The sequence below is a fragment of the Colletotrichum higginsianum genome, chromosome 4, assembly GCF_001672515.1.
Source record: "Colletotrichum higginsianum IMI 349063 chromosome 4, whole genome shotgun sequence".
Taxonomy (NCBI): Eukaryota; Fungi; Ascomycota; class Sordariomycetes; order Glomerellales; family Glomerellaceae; genus Colletotrichum; species Colletotrichum higginsianum.
This window is the reverse complement of record NC_030957.1, coordinates 1,310,632-1,329,907: the sequence shown is the minus strand read 5'-3', so window position 1 is coordinate 1,329,907 and position 19,276 is coordinate 1,310,632. Positions and strand designations below refer to the sequence as shown.

The window sequence follows — 19,276 nt, the reverse complement described above, 5'->3', positions numbered from 1 at the left end:
GGTGGTCATTGCGCCCCGCGTTCCGGAAAATCCGCTTTCTTATCGTCTTATCGAGATCACCTGGCGGGTCGCAGCTTGCAGGTAGGTGCCCCTAAGTTCAGCCTTCCCAGGCTTACTAATAGGCGAAGAGCGCCTGCTTGGAGCCTCAAAACGAAACCCACTCAACAAAGACAACCTTGTCCTGTACAAACCAATAAACGAAAAACAGGGCACCAGCGAGACACCCTGTCACCATCCGAAATCCACGAGAACAACGAGGCAAGCCTAAATAGAAATCGATTTCCAGTCTCGCAGCAGACGATATCTGAGCGCGCGTGCTACTCTCGGTAGCGAGAAGTGGTGGACTAGGCAGGCGTTCGCCAAGCGGCAATTCGAAGATCGATCACAATCAACAGCGGGACGACTGAGGACTCGCGACACTCAAACAAGGGCCGGATTCATTTACTTAAGGAGCATTGCGTTGGAGCAGGTGCGACCACAGGTGTGATACATCGGCATTTTCTTTCCTGGTCCCAGCTCCCATCCAACTTTTCGACAAGTATCAGGTGAAGCCTGCCAACGAGTTTCACCATGTCGAACAACGCCGTCGGTGTGGTCTACGAACAGATCATCAACGAGGTCATCAGCTCCTCGCGCGTCGATTTCGAGGAGGGCGGGGTCGACGAAAGCGTCCTCGAGGAATTGAAGAAGGGATGGCAGGAAAAACTTTCTCAACTCGAGGTCGCCAGCTTTTCTTGGGACCCGAAGGAAGCGCCAGCTCCGGTTGCACCGCCCCCGACAACTGCAGCACCGCCGCCTGCGGCTCCATACTCCCAGGCTCAGCTGAGTCCTCAGATTCCGGGACCTGGCTTATCTCTACCTGGTGCCCCCCTTGCCGATCATGCTAGAAATGCGCCAGTTAAGGAGGAACCTTACATCAAGCAAGAGCCCGGCGTGCAGAACGTCTCTATGCCCCCGGCTCAACAGGAGGGAGCTGGGATTGCTGCTTACCGTGCAGCTCAACATGTCCGAGGTCAATTCGGTGAGAAAGGCGCCGGCTCCATCAATGCCATTCAAGCCTCAGCGACCAGCAGGCCTGCTGGCCAGCCTGCGCTTCCCCAGATGCCTAGCCAGCCTGCGCCACAGCAGCAGCAGTACCGGCCAGGCGCGCCCCAGCAAGGTCAGCCGCAACAACAACAACAACAACAACAACAACAGCGTCCCCCTAGCAACGGTCAGCCAGGTGTGAACCCTTCGCAGACCGACGGAACCGGTGACGAATTCGACTTCGAGGGTGTTCTGCTCCAGCGCGATGCTGACGGCAACCAACGCGAGCTTGGGCGTGTCGACATTGACCGTATGATCCACGCGCGAATTGCTGCGAACGCCAAGAGCATGGAGGGTGGTGGACTAATGCTCCCTCTCAAGGAGGCTACCAGACATAAGTCCGCCGCCTTGCGCTCCAAGGGAAAGGAGCACGGTATTGCTTCTTACGACGGCTACGATGATGATGAAGTTGACGAAGATGCGATCAATTCGGACCTTGACGATCCCGATGAAGACAAGGACGAGGACGAAGTCGACGACGAGGGTCTTGGCCACATCATGCTCTGCATGTACGACAAGGTTCAGCGTGTGAAGAACAAGTGGAAGTGTATCCTGAAGGATGGCGTCCTTACCGTCAACGGCAAGGAGTACGTCTTCCACAAAGCCACTGGCGAGTACGAGTGGTAAAGCCTTCAGTATCAACATGCCGACTTTTGCTCTCAAAGGCATGAGGACAACGTTGACGTTCCACTCATGGGGCATATCAACCTCGAGCTTGGTTTCGTCCGAAACTGCAGTATTATAGACAGGCAATACGAGTTTGGGAAATTGCCCACCCAGAGCCTCATTCTTTGGTCTCGGACAGCTACTAGAACCCGTCGACAGTGGTGCCCTCTTTCATTCTCTTTCATTCTCTCCTTCATTCACTCCCCCCCTCTCTCCCTGTCTCTCTCTCTCTGTCTGTTTTCTTTTTCGCGAAGGAACGAATTTGGATCACGCAAGCAGATCTTTCTACTCCCTTCAACCTGAGTGCGACTTCATATCCACATCATTCGCAGCACTTTGGTTGTATTTGCTTGACGCAGAGAAGGAGATTTGGTTCCAGCAGGGAATATGCGAGAGGCCGGTTATGCTTACAGGAGTCAGAAGCAAGGAATTGAGGCAGAGAGGATGACAAGAAGGGAGGTTGTGCTGAGAGGGGACGGAGGAAAAGTTCATGAAGCCAGTCAGCTCTGCCGACTCTGGTGACGCTGGTTCAGTCTTGCGAAAAAGAATGGGCCGAAGGACTAACACGAAATTCTCTTCGTGCGCATCAAGAGCATTAGGGAAGTTACGGATGGATGCAGAGCTCATTCTACGACACATAAAAAAAACAAAAAGTGTACAACAGCAAATCATGGGGTTTTCTCACTCTCGGAATAGGACCTGCTGCCACAACATTCCCCTGCCTGCCAGTCGGCTTGGCGTCGAACATGAAATGCTAGTGAGACTGTTATTCCATGAGACTAACTTTACTCAACCTACCTCGGGACTTTATCGGCCTGTATGAGACTAGTGTGACATCCCGTTAAGTAACCAGGGCCAGGTTGACTTTTGGGATCAACGAGACAAAGCTACTTTTGTCTTGGTTGTCCTCAATGTCTCTGTTTCAACCTCTAATATGCCCCTTAAGTTCCCTATCCTTACTGTTAGTGGACTTTTATCTGACGAGCCGACAACCTCACCTTCTACGGAGTTCGCGGAAATGTCCAGTTCAGACAGAGTCCCAGAGAGGGAGAGGCGTCTTGGATAGAACTCTCGCGAGAGTCCTCCCCAACTGCTCGCTTCTCTAACTTGTTCGTCATCTCGGTTCATTCTTCGCGTCTCGTTCCGTAGGCTGGCATTCCCAAGAGGGTTAACGCACCAGTCGCCTTGTCTTCCGGGTACGCTCTCTGGGTCGACATGTGCGCGCTCATGCCAACAGGAGCCGGACGTTCGGATCCGGTCTGGCGCAGAGAGATATGATAGCGAGAGCATTGAGATACTTTCTTGGTAAACACAGCATCGTGGCCGTGGCTTCCATACCTGCCCTGTCCTCTGGGTCTGCGGCTCTTATTTTGGAAGTCGCGTCGTATGTTCGCTCGAGATGTTCGTCACCTCAAAGGTTCGCGGGAGTTAGGGTCCGAGTCTCAACCATTCCCCTTGTGGAAACGCCGTCAGTGAAGAAGCCAAGTAGCCAGTATAGGTTTCGTCCCTAAGTTAAGACAAGAAGACTGGAAAGTGTCTTCTTCCAGCAGTGACATAACCCCCTCGAGCCGTGTTTTCGTCGACTTTGGGCCGAAATATATTTTAGAGAGGCCGTGGTCACTCTCCAGGATTGTGAGCTGAGCTGGATCCGGCCTCTACAAGTTCCTTGTATTTCGAAGTCGGGCTGGCCCTCCCTTGGTGATGTACTATAATATCCTGGACAGGTATTACCTGGTTATACCTCTCTCGTTCGGAGAAACTTATACAGCATGTCTCAGAAGAAGAAATCATTTGTTAAATATTCCCAGCAGCATGGACTGCTGAAGAAGAGCTTGCGTGGAGACCATCTAGCCATACAGAATAAGTTGACAAAAAATACTTCCGCTTCTTACCCCCTGAAGTTCATGTTCGTCAGTTTCATCGGAATGATCTGCTGGACGTCTCAGACAACAATCAAAAAGTGGCACAGCCCATTTTTCTCTCTTGAGACAAACAATGGTTCCCCTTGGTGTAGAAAACCATGTTCAGACCGCCGGTCCGTCCCTAGATACCGCCGGAATCGAAGTGGACCGGCCACCTCTCTCGCCTCGCCCGACAGCGGAAATGGATTACAGTGCGCTCCCCCCTTCGTAATGTGGCCAGAATTCTTGGGATGGCCCGCTTGGAGTTACCCATCTTGGTCAGCCCAGTACTACAATGGCGAATCTACGATCTTGGTTCGTCATGCCGTCGAATTTCACCCTCTCGGCAAGATCTCAGGAATCAGATCACTGTGGGCAGCCAGATTGCAACGGGCAGACGATTCGCCATTTGAATGCCCTAGCTCATACGGGATTCCAACTGGGAAAGCCTGAGACCCGAGACGCCCGACGTCGTCTCCAGTGTACGACCTCACCATGTACGTTGCGCCGGAAGAGGGTAAGACGAGCCACCGCATTTATCTCGGCCTCATTCCGAGAGGGTGGGTACCAACCAAGTACCGACGTTGCATCCTACAGCACTGGTTACGCAAAAGAGTAAGATGGCAGTAGATGTGTGACTCTGTAATATTAACGGAGGACATGTACCAAGACGAAGCAAAGACCACACGACAACAAAGGAGGGAGGAGGGTTCGGCCATCAGCACCGAGGAATCACCGGAGAGCCCATATGTAACAGCGAACTCCTCTCCAGACTTGTCCGCGGGGCCGAGGGAACCCAGCTTGTTTTTGATGGGGCCATCGACGAGAGCCACAGTCGACTCGACGGCGTCCACTTGAACCCCAGCCCTGCCGCGTGCTCATAATGCTGGCTGTCACTCTCCCATGACAACCCACAGCGGGTATTCGTGCAGAAAGGCCAACGATGAAGTCTTGTCCAGGGCCGTCATTCCGCCGGCAGGGTTTCGTTTAAATTGCATGCCCGTTTGACAAGCGCTTCATCATCGAAAAATGCCCATGGGACTTGACCCATGAGGATCCGATCGTCGTCTTTCTCGTGGCGGCCCACTCAACTTTTTACTTGTGCGCGTCCTTTCCCCCCCCCCGCCCCCCCAACCTCACTGTTCAGTCAAAAATCGTCCGGCGTGCATCGATCGACCTGCCACGCCGGAATCGACCCAAGTGGACAGTGGCGCTGAATACTACGTTGAGCGCGCCTTCCGCACGAGGGCTTCGTACATGAGGGCCTCGATGCGCATGCAGCCCGACAAGACAAGGCAGGGCATATACAATGGTCGTACAACCAGTCCATGTTTTCACTCGCCACCGAGTGGGCGAGACGCTTGGAATCCGTGTGATGAGTTCTCCACGCCGCTTGTTTCCCAGACCTTTCCTGTGGAAGCCCAGTGTTGCTACGGCGCTTAGCATCATTTGAGATGCTGCCTGGACGCTAAACTCCTGAGCGGCACGACGACAGCGTGACGCCCACCAAATGGCTCCACCATGGCTCCACCATCGGCCAGTTTTCGAGCCACAGCCAAAAATAAATCATGAATAAAAAACACTCACCAGCGAAACAAGTGTAGCCTGCGTGCGTGTTGTCTACTTCTTCGACAATGCCCGTCGTGCCAAGGTATCAGCTTGTGGCAGACCGAGTGCTGCAAAATAGGGCCTTTAATTTTCACCGCCATTGAGTTCCGGTTGGACCCTGTCGATAGCATCGTCATATCCTCGGCCTCTTGGCTTGTGAGCGATGTATCGAGAAGTGCTTCCAGGCAGTTGTCACAAGCGGCGCCTGTCTGGAAGTTAACACCTACGACTTGAGATTATCCGTCCAGCATCTCTAGCATTGATCGGTCCTTTAGCATTGATGTTTGAGACAACGACTGGCTCTACTAGCCGGCAGTGGTGTCAACGGCACGGCGCGGTTCTATGCGCTGAAGTCAGCAAGACTGCTAGCGATAACATGCACGACATCCACTCCAAGAGTCTGGCAACAGGCCTGACCGGTTCATTGAAGCACCAGCCTGTCTACTAGACATGGTACACTGTCGTGACTAGGCTGCTTGTCATCACTCGTCAGCGAGCACCAGGCGACGCTTACGCATGGACTTGGACCCAAGAATTCGGAACCGCTATTGCAGGATTGCGTACAGGATTCTGTTCCCTGTCGGTCAGCTTCTTTCGGAGATTTTGCTCATGTGCGCTCTTCCGGTCGGCCGTAGGCTTCTCGAAAGGGAGGGTTCCAATTGGCGTAGCATATTATGCGCTCAAGGATTGTTCGGTAGCGCGGTAGTACCAGCTCGTGATCGTGTTTATATTGCCTGGCTGTGCCGCACTCCAATGGTTGTCGCCCACTTCTTTTTTCATGTGCAAGCATTAGCACTCGCAGAGCAACCAAAACGCTACTACGCGGTGGGCTAGGCGCCGCATACATGTCAACTAGTCAAGGATCTAGGGTAGACATGGTGAGGCGATGAGCTCGGGGTCGCTCCCCATGAGGAACTTGCCATGTTGTCCCATACCTGGTTGCGCCAACGCCTGCGGCGCAGTGAGATTCAAGCTGTAAGAGGCATTGTGATCGGCGAGTACCAACCTCGGCATACGAGCGGTATTGCTCAACTGCGACAGCCCGTCATAGCCGCTGCGGAGGTCCTGACCGCTCCTGTGTCGGCATGGACCAAATGAGAGCATGTTGGCCCTGGATGTAACGTCGTTGAATGCATTCTGGGTACTCCGGTAGGCACCAATCTGGTGGGTAATGAGGTACGGACAGTACTGTAGTGTTGCTATTCTAATGCGCCTGGTAAGAGAATCCATTTTTAGCGCTTGAACAATTCCAGAGCCTGTTGATGGCTCAGAGTCATAGCAAAATCACACCTGGTTTCCAGCTCGGTGAGTGCCGAGACAAGGCTGGTGATGCTCGTCCAGGCTAAACAGATGTTGGTGCGTCTAGCGGCTTCTGTGAATTGAATTGCCCTTTTCGAAGGAAATGGCCAGTCCGGGCTAATTGGTCTGGACCTCAACACTAATGAGACGGGCAGCAGTTATGGATGGGTGGAAAATTGCCAATGAACAAACACCCGTTACCATGACAGGGGTGAAGGAAGGGGGCTGTCGGTACCCCTTGGAGGTTGAAAGGCTGCGCGTCAAAATCGACGCCTGGGTTGCTAGAGGGCGTAACAGAATTCTTCCTCACTAAGCAGTAGCCAGGCATGCGATGGTTGGGAGACTTCGTCTTGGAGGCAGTACATCAGCATGGATGCACTCATACAATGGTGACTTTGATCGAACGGCTTCACGGTAAACCGCCGTATACCTCGAGATTTACCGCCACCGGAACACCAAAATACCATCCCGTCCCCTGTCCGTAGCTTGTGCAAGTGATTTCTGGGCCCCCAGCGTTGAATCAGAATGTGGGGGAATCAAAACAACTCGAGTCAACATAGACGACCAGAATCCGAGCACACATTACTCCCCAGACGATCCGACGTTGGTCAGTACAAAAGTCCCTCTGTGCACCGATCATGTTCGATTAAGGTTTGGCGCCGTCAGTGCCGTCTAATGTCTCGTCACTAGTCCGTAGGTAGTCAGACGTGCGGACTACCAGGCGAAGGATGCTTCAGTCTGTTTCATTGCGGTGGTTTCCGTTTCTGCCTGGTAAGACCCCCCTCCCCCTCCCCTTCTCCTATCGTTGCGGAATAGTGTGGGATAAAGTTTTGCCTGGTTCTTGTTCAGGGTTAGGATTCGCCAACCCGGCAAATTGGGACACGGCAAGATAGGAGAGAAATGGACTCATCGGCGCGCGCGCGTGTGTGTGTGTGCGTGTGTGCACGCGCGGAGCATCGGGTTCCGTCAAAGGCTACACCACCCAGGCTGTGACTCAGGCGACAGGCTAGTGGCTGAGGCCGGGGTGAGTAGCGGCCAAATGCAGTACCAGAGTGTCGGGTCTCTAGTGTCAGGGGTCAAGGGTCGAGCGCAGTCACCACTGCCTGCTGCCAGCTCATCCTACCCCATCATCCGCCAGCCTCATACACCACCACGGACCCTGGGATGGTTTTGTACGCAACGCCGAACAAAAGCGGAAAAGTCATGGAACTATAACCACCAACGGTCAAACATCCGATCCATCGTCTCGGGCCTTCAATGCCATGCTGGAAAGACTTGCGAACCCAGTATCCATTTTTTGGAGGCTTCGTGTCAGTTCGGGGCCCACCTTGATTACGGGCAAGAGAGCTTGCACTAGCCCTTCGACGTCTCTTGTGGCTGGCAACAAAGAACACGGTGGAACTGGAGACAAGGGCGAGCGGACTCTACGCCAGACATAGCCCCCCGTCTCGTCAAGGTAACACCGCTCGCGCAGATCGGTGCCAGCTTGCTGGGATGGGACTATGGCCTCGGATGGTTGGTACCCCTTGATGCCGGGTGCCAGCTCCCTGAGAACAGACATGGACCGCCCAAGATTGTCTCAAGGGTAGTCTGGCAGTCTGATTCGTGGACGAAAGCCCGTCGTGTTTGACTCCGTCCGGCCAGGTAAGTATGGCCCTAGAGTCAATCTGAATCCTTGCCAATGATTCCTGAGATCAGTGTTTCAAGGGGGGAAAACACATATGCTGGAAATGGGTCAATATTCAAATGCCGTCGTAGCCTATACTGTAGACGAAGACCCATGTTGCAGAAGTGAGCTGGCTGCATGACGCAGTGCGACCGGGCTTTTGGGAACGTGCCTTGTAATGGTTGGACTCAGGATATTCCCCTTCGCCGGCGGCCCGTCTCGGGGACCCAATGGCTTCGAACGAGCTGACTACGAGCTGACTGTGGTAGCATGGCGTGTGCCATGTGAGCAATAGATTCCCGCGAAGGAGCATCATGCTGGACGTAATCCCTCGAGGACCTCGTGGGTCCAGCAGTGATGTGCTATGTGGCAGGTGTGACGGGACAGGGTCACCCGATTTGTGGCATGGTGCATGTTTGTATATACTTGACGTGTGTCGTCTGGAACACGGGTAATCTGTGGTGTGAAGCTTGGCAGTCCTATGTCTCGAAGGTTGCAAGCTACGATGGTATCCAGCGAAAGCACCCTACCTATGACCGACACAGTTTGGAACTTTGATGGTCACGTTGGAGGCGCTGGCGGTCTTGAAGATAGGGCAATCTAAGTTGGGTTGGAGAGGTGTTAAGATTGGCATGAGGGGGATCAAAGGTTTTCGCTGGGGCGGAACGACGGTTCCGCACCGTGTTGCTGCCAATTTGGTTAGACTCCTCGCAAAATCCGTAGGTTCCAGGAAACTCAACTTGCGAGTCTTAGAGAGGGAGGGAGACGGAACCGAGAAGCTGGGTGCTCCAACGACACCCCTGCAGAAAAGGGACATATCCCTACGACACGGTGGCACAAAATGGTGGGCCCTGGACTGGCATTCGTACACGTGTACAGAGTACTTCGCACGGCATTAGAGTGTTCGTACCAAGCCGCCATCGCCGCGATGCAGACACTTATCCCAACCGGACGGGTTGTGATTTGGTTTGCGGATGGGTCTGCCTAGCGTAGCCAGCGGGTGCGAAATGACCATGTGTTTGGTAATCATCGAGAGACAGTGGGCACCCTGTGCGATGCTCCAAGGGAGTGGCTGGGCGAGATGGAAATTGTGGTAATTCCCCATCGCGAGTGTTGCTTACTCTGTAGGTAATTAGGTGCGGGCGACCAGAGACGCTGTGCCGGGGGTGGTGGGCGGTGGGCGGCGATATGTCCAAGTTATTAACGTGTAACTGTACCTGTAGGTTGCAGGTAAGGGTAGGTACTTACCTTGCGGTCTTCTGCGCCAGGACGCTTACGACGTGGGTTGTCTCTTGATCGTGTCTCGCCCGTCAGCTTGCTTATATGACGGAAATTTTGCCATGGCTTTTGCGAGAAACAGAGCGCAAAGACCTTACGGGGTAAAATGTGCGTGCTCAATCTGATGGAGTCGAGATGGAATTGATGCTCGGTCGGCGAGGTCAGTCGACACCGCCCGATGGGATATCGTCTGTGTGTTCGCTGTCAACCTTGTGTTCAATTGGACAGGGCCACCACGCGGCCAACATCGCACCGTCTATCTCATGTAGGGACGAAGTTGGTGATGCGTGTCGTAGTGTTGCGGGTGCGGTGTGGCTCGTGTTAACGTTGGCGCCGACGATCCAAACACTGGAGACAACGCCTGAACCTGTAGCATGGGAGCTTCATACCCATGTGCTAACCAGGCCGTGCAACCCGCGCAGTGCTTGGAATTGATCGTTGAAGCTGTCGATGGTCCGTCTTGATCCTTTGAGTTAGTTTGCTCAGACGCTGAATACTCGGATCTGTCCGCTGATGGGTATTGGCGCAGCGACATGTAAAGATGAATGACAACTGATTCTTGACAGCAAGAAGAATCTAGAAAATGGCTGCCGTTGCCCTTGAATTCCAGTCTGCCCGATTGACTAGGACTCGGCTTAGTGACAGATTAAGTAGGCATTTAGGGGCTACGGAAGTAAACGGCAGTGATGTTATGGTACGGTTACAGTTGCTGATACATCACGTCCGCTAGAAAAGACAAGAGGCAGAGGGGAATGGAGATTGTCACTACCGGCCCTGTTCCTTGTCTTTTTGCTCTTGACAACAACTTGGCAGACAATGATGCCATCAGACGCAGCATAGGAGCCGGAGAAGCACAGTGGGCGAATCGCTGAACGCCATGCCCTGCTCTAGGTTGACACATCTCGAGTGACGTGACAAATGACGAACTGATTGAACAGTCTTGAGGATCCCTCACAAGAGCGCTCGATAGAGCAACATGCCTTGGCCCCGCCTGGTTTGTCGAGGCCTGAGTCCAACTTTGTTTCACCGAATCAGGGCGAAGCGGAGGGGCGCACGGCTGGAATGGGACCGCGGGAAGAGATACAAGGAACCAGGGGTATGCGAAGAGGAAGTCGACGGCTGTGATGGCCTGCAGGGGATGTTCAGGGCATAACCCAGGCAACCTAGTCTGACGGGACCAGGGCTCCTGGATGTTTCTATCGACACACTGATCGGGTCCCTAGCCACAATGGGCCCTGACAAGGGCAAGTCAGACTGGGACGGGCACTGATACATCGTACAGCCCAGAAAGTCCGTCAGGCGCTAGACGGGCAGCAAGCACAGTGGCTGCAGGCAGCTCTTTTCGGTACAATCATTTACAGTTGTTGCTGCTTCTCTAAGCGCTCCGCCGAAATTCCGGGATGAGAACGGGGTTTCCGGGTATGCCCAGGTATCTACGTAGGTACGGCAGAGGGTCAAGGCTACACAAAACACGTACACAACGAAGTTCTTCTCTGCCCATTATTGCAGTTTTGAGTAATAAGATAAGGGACGGGGTCTCTCGTCCACTAGGTATTCACTCGTAGATAGGTACACCTAGGTATTCAGCACAAGGCATCTGAGTGGCTCGCACCAGGCGTGCCGGTAATATTCCGGGCTTGCCATAGCCGCCCTGTTCATACCGCGTACCTGAAATACCTAGGTACAGAGGTGGTAAGAGAACATGAAAGCAGGGTATCTAAAATGGACAAGCGGGTACTCACCCTGATTCTCCACCAAATCTACCAGGTACTTTACTGGTACGAAGTAAACGCATTTACAGTAGCGCCATGGCCATGACATGCAGAGAGATGAGGCAAAGAGAAGAACCTGGAGTTCAACAGTGGGTTAGTTGGTTGACCTTCCCTACCGAAATCCAGGAGAGAAGACACACACAAGGACACCCTTACACGCATACGCACACGCACGTGGGCTCTCGTACTGTACACGTTCATCCCTCTCCTTAAGAAACGGATTATCAAGGCGACATTCGAATTGTCGCTTATGACTGTAGTGGCAGGAGTTGTCGTTGAGCGACAGAGTCCTTACAGCAGCAGTTTCTGCGGTATGGTGAGGTTCAAGACGAAACCACGACTCTATCAGTAGCGCTGGATGCCGGACGCTAGAGTGATTCAGGCAAGGCAAGTCATTTTAAAGCCCAGCCAAGCCGGCGCTGTTTGCTTGAGCTGAGGTCTGTCCTCATACCAGAAGCATTCGGATAGACGTATCCTTTCTCTCAGTCTCAGTCTTGGACCAGGGCGGCTTGCTCCCAGACTACCTTAGGTACATCGTACTTAGGTAGGTAGGCAAGGTAAGGAGGGGCAGGGCAGGAACTAGACGTGATGTCTTGGCAAGGAAGGAAGGGAAGAATGAGAAGGAGCGGCAAGGTGGGATGAGGTGCGGAGGAAGACGAAAAGAAACGAGGCATGTGTTGAGGACCGGGTGGAAGGGGGGAGAAGAAGAAGAAGAAGCAGAAGCAGAAGGGCCAGGCGGGGGAAGGAGCGGGTCGGCTTGAACTTTGCTTATAGAAAATGTGAAATCTGGAACTGGACTGATTTAAGTCAATCAGTCGAGTCAATCCCTCATTGCCTGCTAAGAAAACAAAACGGGCAGAGGAAGAGAGAAGAGAAGAAAAGAAGAGAGCCATCCTTCCTCTTACGAGCACCGGGAGATTGGTTCCAGTTCACTTCTTGCATGCTCGTCATGTCTTGCCTGCCCATCACATCTCCTCCCGTCCCCTTTCATTGGAGCATCCCGGCCTTAGGGTGCCTTGCCCTGCCTTATATTTCATCCCTATCCGCCCCTGCCTTGCCTTAGCTTGGACCACATACTTGGTGAGACAGGTACGAATAAGTACATAGGTAGGTCGGTACGGACATTCTGGAACACGACAGGGTACCTAGTTCCCTAGGTAGGTAGGTAGCTGGGCCCCCTCGCTACTTCTGAGGCTGCTGGCGGTTGTCCCCTCCAATCCAGTTCTATCCTGCCCCGTACTCCACTCCCGCCCGTCCAGCACCTCACCTCGCTCCCATGCCATGGTTCTAATCGACTGTTCCCGCCTCAAGTTTCTCCCGGACGATGTCACTTGAGAATTGTCTATCCTACCTCCCGATACTTGGTGACACCGATTCCCCACGCCTCTCCCCTCTTCGGATTGCCTTGCGGCCCTTGCAACGCCCCTCGATACCTTTACCGGCCTGGCTGGCCGTCATGCTCGCAGGGCTCAGCACAGGGTGAATATTACACAGAGGTAAGAGACGAACCCCCTACCCACAGTTTTCGTTACCTTATTCAAATGTTATGATTCCATGATGGCTGGGATCAGAGAAGCCCGAGTCCACCAAAGCAAAAAAGCAACGCGGTGAAATAGAAGGCGACTCGACTGCCGACACAAACAAGGCATACGCATCCACGCGTGCATAGACGACCAGCAACACAAATGGCGAGGCTCTAGAAGCCCACTGATAATGGATCTTGGAGATTTGATCACACCGCACCGTTTACCACGTTCAGGTTACAGGCCGTCATCTCAATGCCCCATCCATGACATCGGTACAGTCTAGAGTCTCCAGATAATAAATACGCCGATGGGAATGCCAACCGTAGCGCAATGAACAGGGGGGTGGCTCCTCGAGGACCAGACACGAGGCGAAGAAGTACATAAAGAACAAGAAGAAGAACAAACCCACCGACTCTACTCAACACCAGAGGATCTCCTCAAGCCACAGAACGCGAGCTGGGCAGAGAGGCCATTCAAATCATTTTCTGAACAACTCCCATCGCCCTTTGAGCGACAATCCCTCCACACCGTCACCACGCCGTACTCGGTGTCTCGTTATCACGCTGCATTTCCATGCTTGTCTTGCACCAACTGCCTAACCCTTTTCGTTTTGTTTTCGGATTTTTCTTTACTCACCGAGCCCGACGCAACCTACCCCTACACTGGGTTCACCCTTCAAAACTTCCAGATACGTAACTGGCCTTGCATGCGTGTACATGCTACGTCTAGGTATTATTTCCTCACACCTGCTGTTGCATGCGCACGGAATCAATGGGAACACTCGAGTTTTGATATCATTTACAAGCCAAAAAACACTGTAACAGCAGCAGCACCACCACCAACCATTCCCCCTCTACCACTACATACCCCTTACCACCAAGGGCAGCCTATCGCATGCAGTAGACCGTCGGGTACTTCCTAGGCACGTTCACCTACTCATCGGTTGGTTTTGGGTCTTGCTTGGGGCTTTCACTGGCTTGCGTCCAGGGTTCCCCCTTTCAACGTCGCGGAACTTGTTTCCTTCTGGCCCCCCACACACACACACACCACAACCGCACGCCACACAACGATATCCCACATAATTAATTACCTTGGCCTCCGCCCCCTCGAGCCAGGTACTGAGGTCGGGAGCTCCTTGTCTTTGCTGCGGCCATGCCCTTCGCGCTTTCGTGACCTGTTGGACGATATTTTCCCCTTACTTTTTACTCCATACATCCCATCCCATCAGATCGCTGCTCCTCCCGCTCCCGCCCGTCGCCGAAACGAACCCGACCCGACCCAGCCTGCCTAACGGAGACTGGGACCTCGTCCATCAATCACATCACCTTGCAGCACCCGCACCAGCACCAGCGTCAGCGGCCATCTCAATTCTCGACTTTCAGTGCGACCTCGACCTCAACCTTGACCGCAAGCAATCCTGACCGGCTTTTGCCCTGGCGTCTTTCTTTCTTCCCAGCCAACGCCAATTCTCTCAATCAAGAGGGACTGCTAATCAACTCTCACACCTTGTCAAATACCTTGGCCTGCCCTGGCCTTGTTCCCGAGTCTTGCACTGATGATTCTGTGGTCCTGAACCCATCTACACCGACGCCAAGATATCGAAACCAAAAACATTGCTCTGAAACTTCAACCCCAACCCACCCAGCCCGACCCGACCAACGGCTTCTCGCCTCTTGCGACGCCGCCTGTCATTTCGCAACCTATCGCTTCTGGCCAACCTGAACACAACGAGAAAGACGCCGATTACCGCAGCACCGGTCCTCGTCTGTACGACCTCTCCAACTGGTTGTGTGACCCCAATCGACTCCCTTGGCCAACCAGCCGGGCAAAGGCAGAAGCAGCCCGACCTCTCTGCCCACCATGTACGTCAATTTCAGCGCCTTTTCTTTCCGTCGTCTAGCCTCGTCGGCTCTCACTTCGACCTCATCTTGCGTCGTTGACAACCCTCACCTCCTCCCGCCTTGCTGGTTTCTCTTCTCGTTGCATCTACCATGTTCTTTTTCACTACTCTGTTTACCCAAGACCCCCTCGGCCATGTTCAACGCATCATCTGTTTCTTTTCTGTTCCTGCTCTACTTCTCTGCCACATGGAGTACCAAATGAGCGAGACATGCAACCCCGGCCCCCAGTAGGGACGAGGCGATATGGAAAAGATGAGAATGCACCAGCAAACAAACACATGGAGGCACACATCCGCGCTCGCGCGCGCACACACACACGCACACACACACGTACACGTACACGTACACGTGCATTCTGCACAATTCTTCTGTTGCTCCAGCTCCAGGCTCGGTTGCGACCGTTTGCATGCAGGTACATGTACTGGTACGCTGTCATGGCCCATCACTCGGCCCTCTCTCTGCCCTAAGTTGATGCACTCGGACCCATGTCATCTTCACCCTCATGCCGCCTTGGAGGGTAAAAGGCGTCCTGCAGCTCTCTGTGGTCACATTGTTGTTCGTCGACTTGTTGGCTGGGTCGTGAGTTGTCCTGTTGTGCCAGCAGCCTTGCCCTGCGATGAAGGGGTGCCCTGGACAGGCATACGAAAGCAGATGGATGCGTTCAAGCCTGTTATGCGCGCGCTCGCTTGTCAATCGGCGAAGTGCAAGTGCAAAGCAGATGGTGCCCTGTCGATGTTATATTCTTGTTGTTGTTGGCGGTGGTGGTCGTCGTCTTGTGCTGGTGTGTCTGTGAGTTGGAGGGCGGTGTCAGTCTACCAATGCTCGGGATACAAGAAGCTGTCAAGTTACCCAGATTCCTCGACGCGGGAACAACACTTGGGTTTCGTCACAGTCTCCCTTTCACCCCCTTTTCCCGTCAACATACATCTGTTATATCTCGCCGTGGCTTATTCCCTCGTTCCCGGCCGCGCGCACACACACACACACACTCTCTCTCTCTCTCTCTCTCTCTCTCTCTCTCTCTCTCTCTCTCTCTCTCTCTCTCTCTCTCTTTCGTCTTAAAGAGAGAAAAGAAGAAAAAAGGTCCTTCGCCCGGGGCACTTTCTCCATAAAAGACCGTCTTACTGGCGGTCCTCTTCCCTGGATGCCGTCAGCGATTGCTTCTATCGACTTGCAGCCATCTGCACTACGGCCATTGTTTCGTTTCGTTTCCCGGTCAAGACTTACTACTGCTGCACGCGCGTTTTAAATTGCCCGCCTCTCAATCCCACTCGGCAAGGTCCAATCCCTTTTCCATGTTTCAAAAATCACCAGCATCACATTCATACCTCGACCTATTGATCCCCTTGCAACGCATGTCCTATCAATGCTGACTTGCCAAAGCTCGCTAGAAAGGAGGGGGAAATCCTTCTGCCACTACGCTGCACTACGACCACCAAGGCAAGGCAGTTTGACGGACTTACGACTTCTGCACTGGTTCGCAGTCACAGTCCCTGCCGGCCTCGATACGGCATCTACCCATTGATGTCACTGATCCGAGACTCATTCGGAAACAACTTCTTCAGCGCTTGTCACAGTCCCGTCTTCAACGGCGGACTCTAGTTACAACCCGTACAGTTCGCGATACACGCATTTGTTCGTATGGTAGCAATGTCTCAAAACAGGTATGTCATTCCCATGGATTCCGCGACGGGGCGCTGACATGCTATCTCCAGTGGGACTCCCGATGCCGCTTCGGATTATTCTGATCACGGCCGTGTCTATGGGGGTTTTAGACGAGGCAGATACTTGCTCCCGATCGACGAGGCAAGTCGCTCCTGGATTCATGACATGAAAAGGAAAAAAGAACCTTTAGCTAACACAACCTTTCAGGCCGAACAAGACAGGCTGGACATCTTCCACAAGCTCATCTTCCTGGCAAGAAAAAGCAGACTGCATGATGCATCATTGCCCGAGAGGGCTCAGGTCCTTGATCTCGGGACGGGCACTGGCATTTGGGCCATCGACGTCGGCGAGTAAGATACACATCCCACTCTTCTTGCACCAGGTTGCAGCCCTCTGTTTGCTAACATTTTCGCCGCAGCTCGCTTTACAAGGGCGAGGACAACCAGGGCCGCGTACTAGGGCTCGACCTTGCCTACATTCAACCCAAAGTGTATGTTCTCGTGCATTCCCCGCGGTGCTTGGCGACACATGGGCTCACTTTTTCAATAGGATTCCCACGTGTGTTTCGTTCGTGCGCGCCGATGTCGAAGCGCCGTGGCCAGCGCCAGAGCAGACCTTCGATATGGTCCACATTCAGATGCTGCTCGGCTCCATACGGGACTGGCCAGATCTGTACCGAAAATCCTTCAGGCACATCAGGCCTGGTGGCTGTATCGAGCAGGTGGAAGTTGAATGGATGTTCCGTAGCGACGACAACACCTTGCCACCGGATTCGCCTCTTGTTCTATGGGGCAACACCTTGCAGCGTGCGATGCAGACTTACAGGCAACCCATAGACATATTCGACACCAGAGCAGAACTTCATGCTGCGGGTTTTACCAACATCACCGAGGAAGTGGTCAAACTGCCGATCAACCCGTGGAGCACTGACGCTTTCGAGCAGGAGATTGGTCGGTGGTTCAATCTCGGCTTGACACATGGTTTCGAGGCCCTAACACTCGCACCCTTCGTTCAAATAGAAGGTTGGCCAACTCACCAGGTGGAGAGGCTGGTGGAAGATCTCAAGATGGACATTTGCCGGCTCCACGTACATGCCTACTGCCGAATGTGAGTTTCCATATGCAGATTGCCGAGGTAGCTGCTGGGTCATTTTTTGTTTTGCATTTTGTTCTTTCTTTTCTTCAGGGGCTGGCTCAATGTGCTAATCTTCGAACCCAGGTTTGTTTGGACGGCTACAAAACCCAGCCAATGATCCGAAAAGGGGCCGCCCGAAATGCCGAGGGGTTCCCATTACACGAGATTGGATTTGACGGCGCTGGGGACTCTCATGCCGTTACCCTCCCGTCGAAGCCGGTACGGGTCTGGACTGGGACGAGGCGAGCCTACGAAATCGGATACCTCGCGAAGAGACGCCTATCAATTGGACCGCTATAGCGATTTTTTTCTTTGTTTGCACCCATCCATCTTCCTAACACGTTGGGCTCACTGCCAACTGACCAATTACTTCGGTTGTTGCGCCGCCAGCGGGCCAACCCATGCGATCCCTCATGCAATACATCGCCTTGCGTCATTTGCACCCTGCGTCCCGGGGAAAGAAATATGGCTTACCTTGTCAAGTCTTGTTCCGGCACGGGGTTGGGAAACTTGTCGTTGATCATGCACCTATCAGACGTTGTCAAGCCGGCAGTCTGACTTGTTTCTGTCGAATCACGACTCTCGGGTTCGCGAATGACGTCTCGTCGAGGGAGGTCGCCGCCGTGTTTTTCGAAAGCCGGCCAAGGCTACGAGCTGCCCGCTTCACGTGGCTGTGTTCATCCGTCCACACAACAGAAATCGTGTCGAGTCTTACGGTCAGCTGTTGTCTCTTTCAACCTTTTTTAATCCACGCCATCTTCTCCCCGAGGGCCCCTCTGTCCCTCGGATCACCCTGTTGTCGCCAGGGTCTACTTGGGTCACAACCGCTCGCCTTGAACATCGTTCGACAACATCCCCATCCTGGACCCGGAAGCACCCCTTTTGAGTTTTGAAACAAGCCCAGCGCAAGTAACGCTGTCAACGTCTTAGCAATATACCCCCATTCAACCCGTTGAACTACAACCCGTCTGTTACCGTCGAATATCGATCATCTCGATGAGACTTCTCGTCGTCCCGGAGATCCCCTTGTCGCATTGATTTGGCTGTATGAGGTACTGGCCAAGATGTCGGCATCTCTTTGTTCCCCATGTCCTTCGTTCGGATTTGCTGCAATGGAGAGGAAACGGCCTCATTCGACCAGAATCATAGCGCGGTGCCCTTGGCGTCCTATTCGAGGGTTTCCATATTTCTTAATTTTCTTTGCGTTCTCGGCATTGAAGCGCTAGACCTGTCCTTGCGGTGTTGGCCATCATACATAACACATGATGGAGACGGGATGGTGTGGATAGAGAGGAACGAGAGCTGCGTCAGCCTGCAAAGAATGGCATGTTGTTGTTTTGGTGTCACGGTTGAAATCGGACGGCGGGCTGTCTCATGTCTGCGTGGAGGAGACAAAAGCTGATATTTGTGGCCGCTATTTGTTTTCCTCTTGCTCATTTCAAGTTGGGCGTGTAGATAAGCTGGACTATGATAACGATGACCCCAAATCGCAGCCCGCCTGGGAGAGACCGCTCGAGACATTTACTGATGACGACGATCCGGTATACGTCACAGTCGGGCTCGTTATCTCCTTGGCGTGATGAATTGTGTGAAATAGCTGAGCCACACGTTTATGGTCCACACCCTTGGAGACAAAGACAGGCCACGGGAGGTAGGCCCATGATTCACCTACCTAGGCTGAGGATGAACTAGACTGACGGCAAGTCTCGTCGTATGCCTTCAAAGGTTGCAAGCAAACAGAGCCCAGGATGGGATACATGAACACGCTGTCACT

General features: G+C 53.4%; 4 protein-coding genes across 4 annotated transcripts; 2 read left to right on the top strand and 2 right to left on the bottom strand.

Annotated features, from left to right (window-relative positions):
* Positions 1-570: 570 nt before the first annotated feature.
* On the top strand, positions 571-1,713 carry CH63R_05711 (Transcription factor IIA; the record flags this gene model as incomplete). Its single annotated transcript, XM_018300686.1, has 1 exon — positions 571-1,713. The coding sequence occupies one exon, from the start codon at positions 571-573 to the stop codon at positions 1,711-1,713; it is 1,143 nt and encodes a 380-aa protein (XP_018158536.1).
* A 4,412-nt stretch (positions 1,714-6,125) lies between these two features.
* Positions 6,126-6,491, bottom strand: CH63R_05710 (uncharacterized protein; the record flags this gene model as incomplete). Its single annotated transcript, XM_018300685.1, has 1 exon — positions 6,126-6,491. The coding sequence occupies one exon, from the start codon at positions 6,489-6,491 to the stop codon at positions 6,126-6,128; it is 366 nt and encodes a 121-aa protein (XP_018158535.1).
* A 4,568-nt stretch (positions 6,492-11,059) lies between these two features.
* CH63R_05709 (uncharacterized protein) lies at positions 11,060-11,477 on the bottom strand (the record flags this gene model as incomplete). Its single annotated transcript, XM_018300684.1, has 3 exons — positions 11,060-11,172; positions 11,247-11,352; positions 11,445-11,477. The coding sequence occupies 3 exons, from the start codon at positions 11,475-11,477 to the stop codon at positions 11,060-11,062; spliced, it is 252 nt and encodes an 83-aa protein (XP_018158534.1).
* A 4,867-nt stretch (positions 11,478-16,344) lies between these two features.
* CH63R_05708 (Methyltransferase) lies at positions 16,345-17,479 on the top strand (the record flags this gene model as incomplete). The annotated part of the gene is made up of 4 exons (XM_018300683.1): positions 16,345-16,367; positions 16,419-16,718; positions 16,787-16,858; positions 16,918-17,479. The coding sequence occupies 4 exons, from the start codon at positions 16,345-16,347 to the stop codon at positions 17,477-17,479; spliced, it is 957 nt and encodes a 318-aa protein (XP_018158533.1).
* Positions 17,480-19,276: the final 1,797 nt, after the last annotated feature.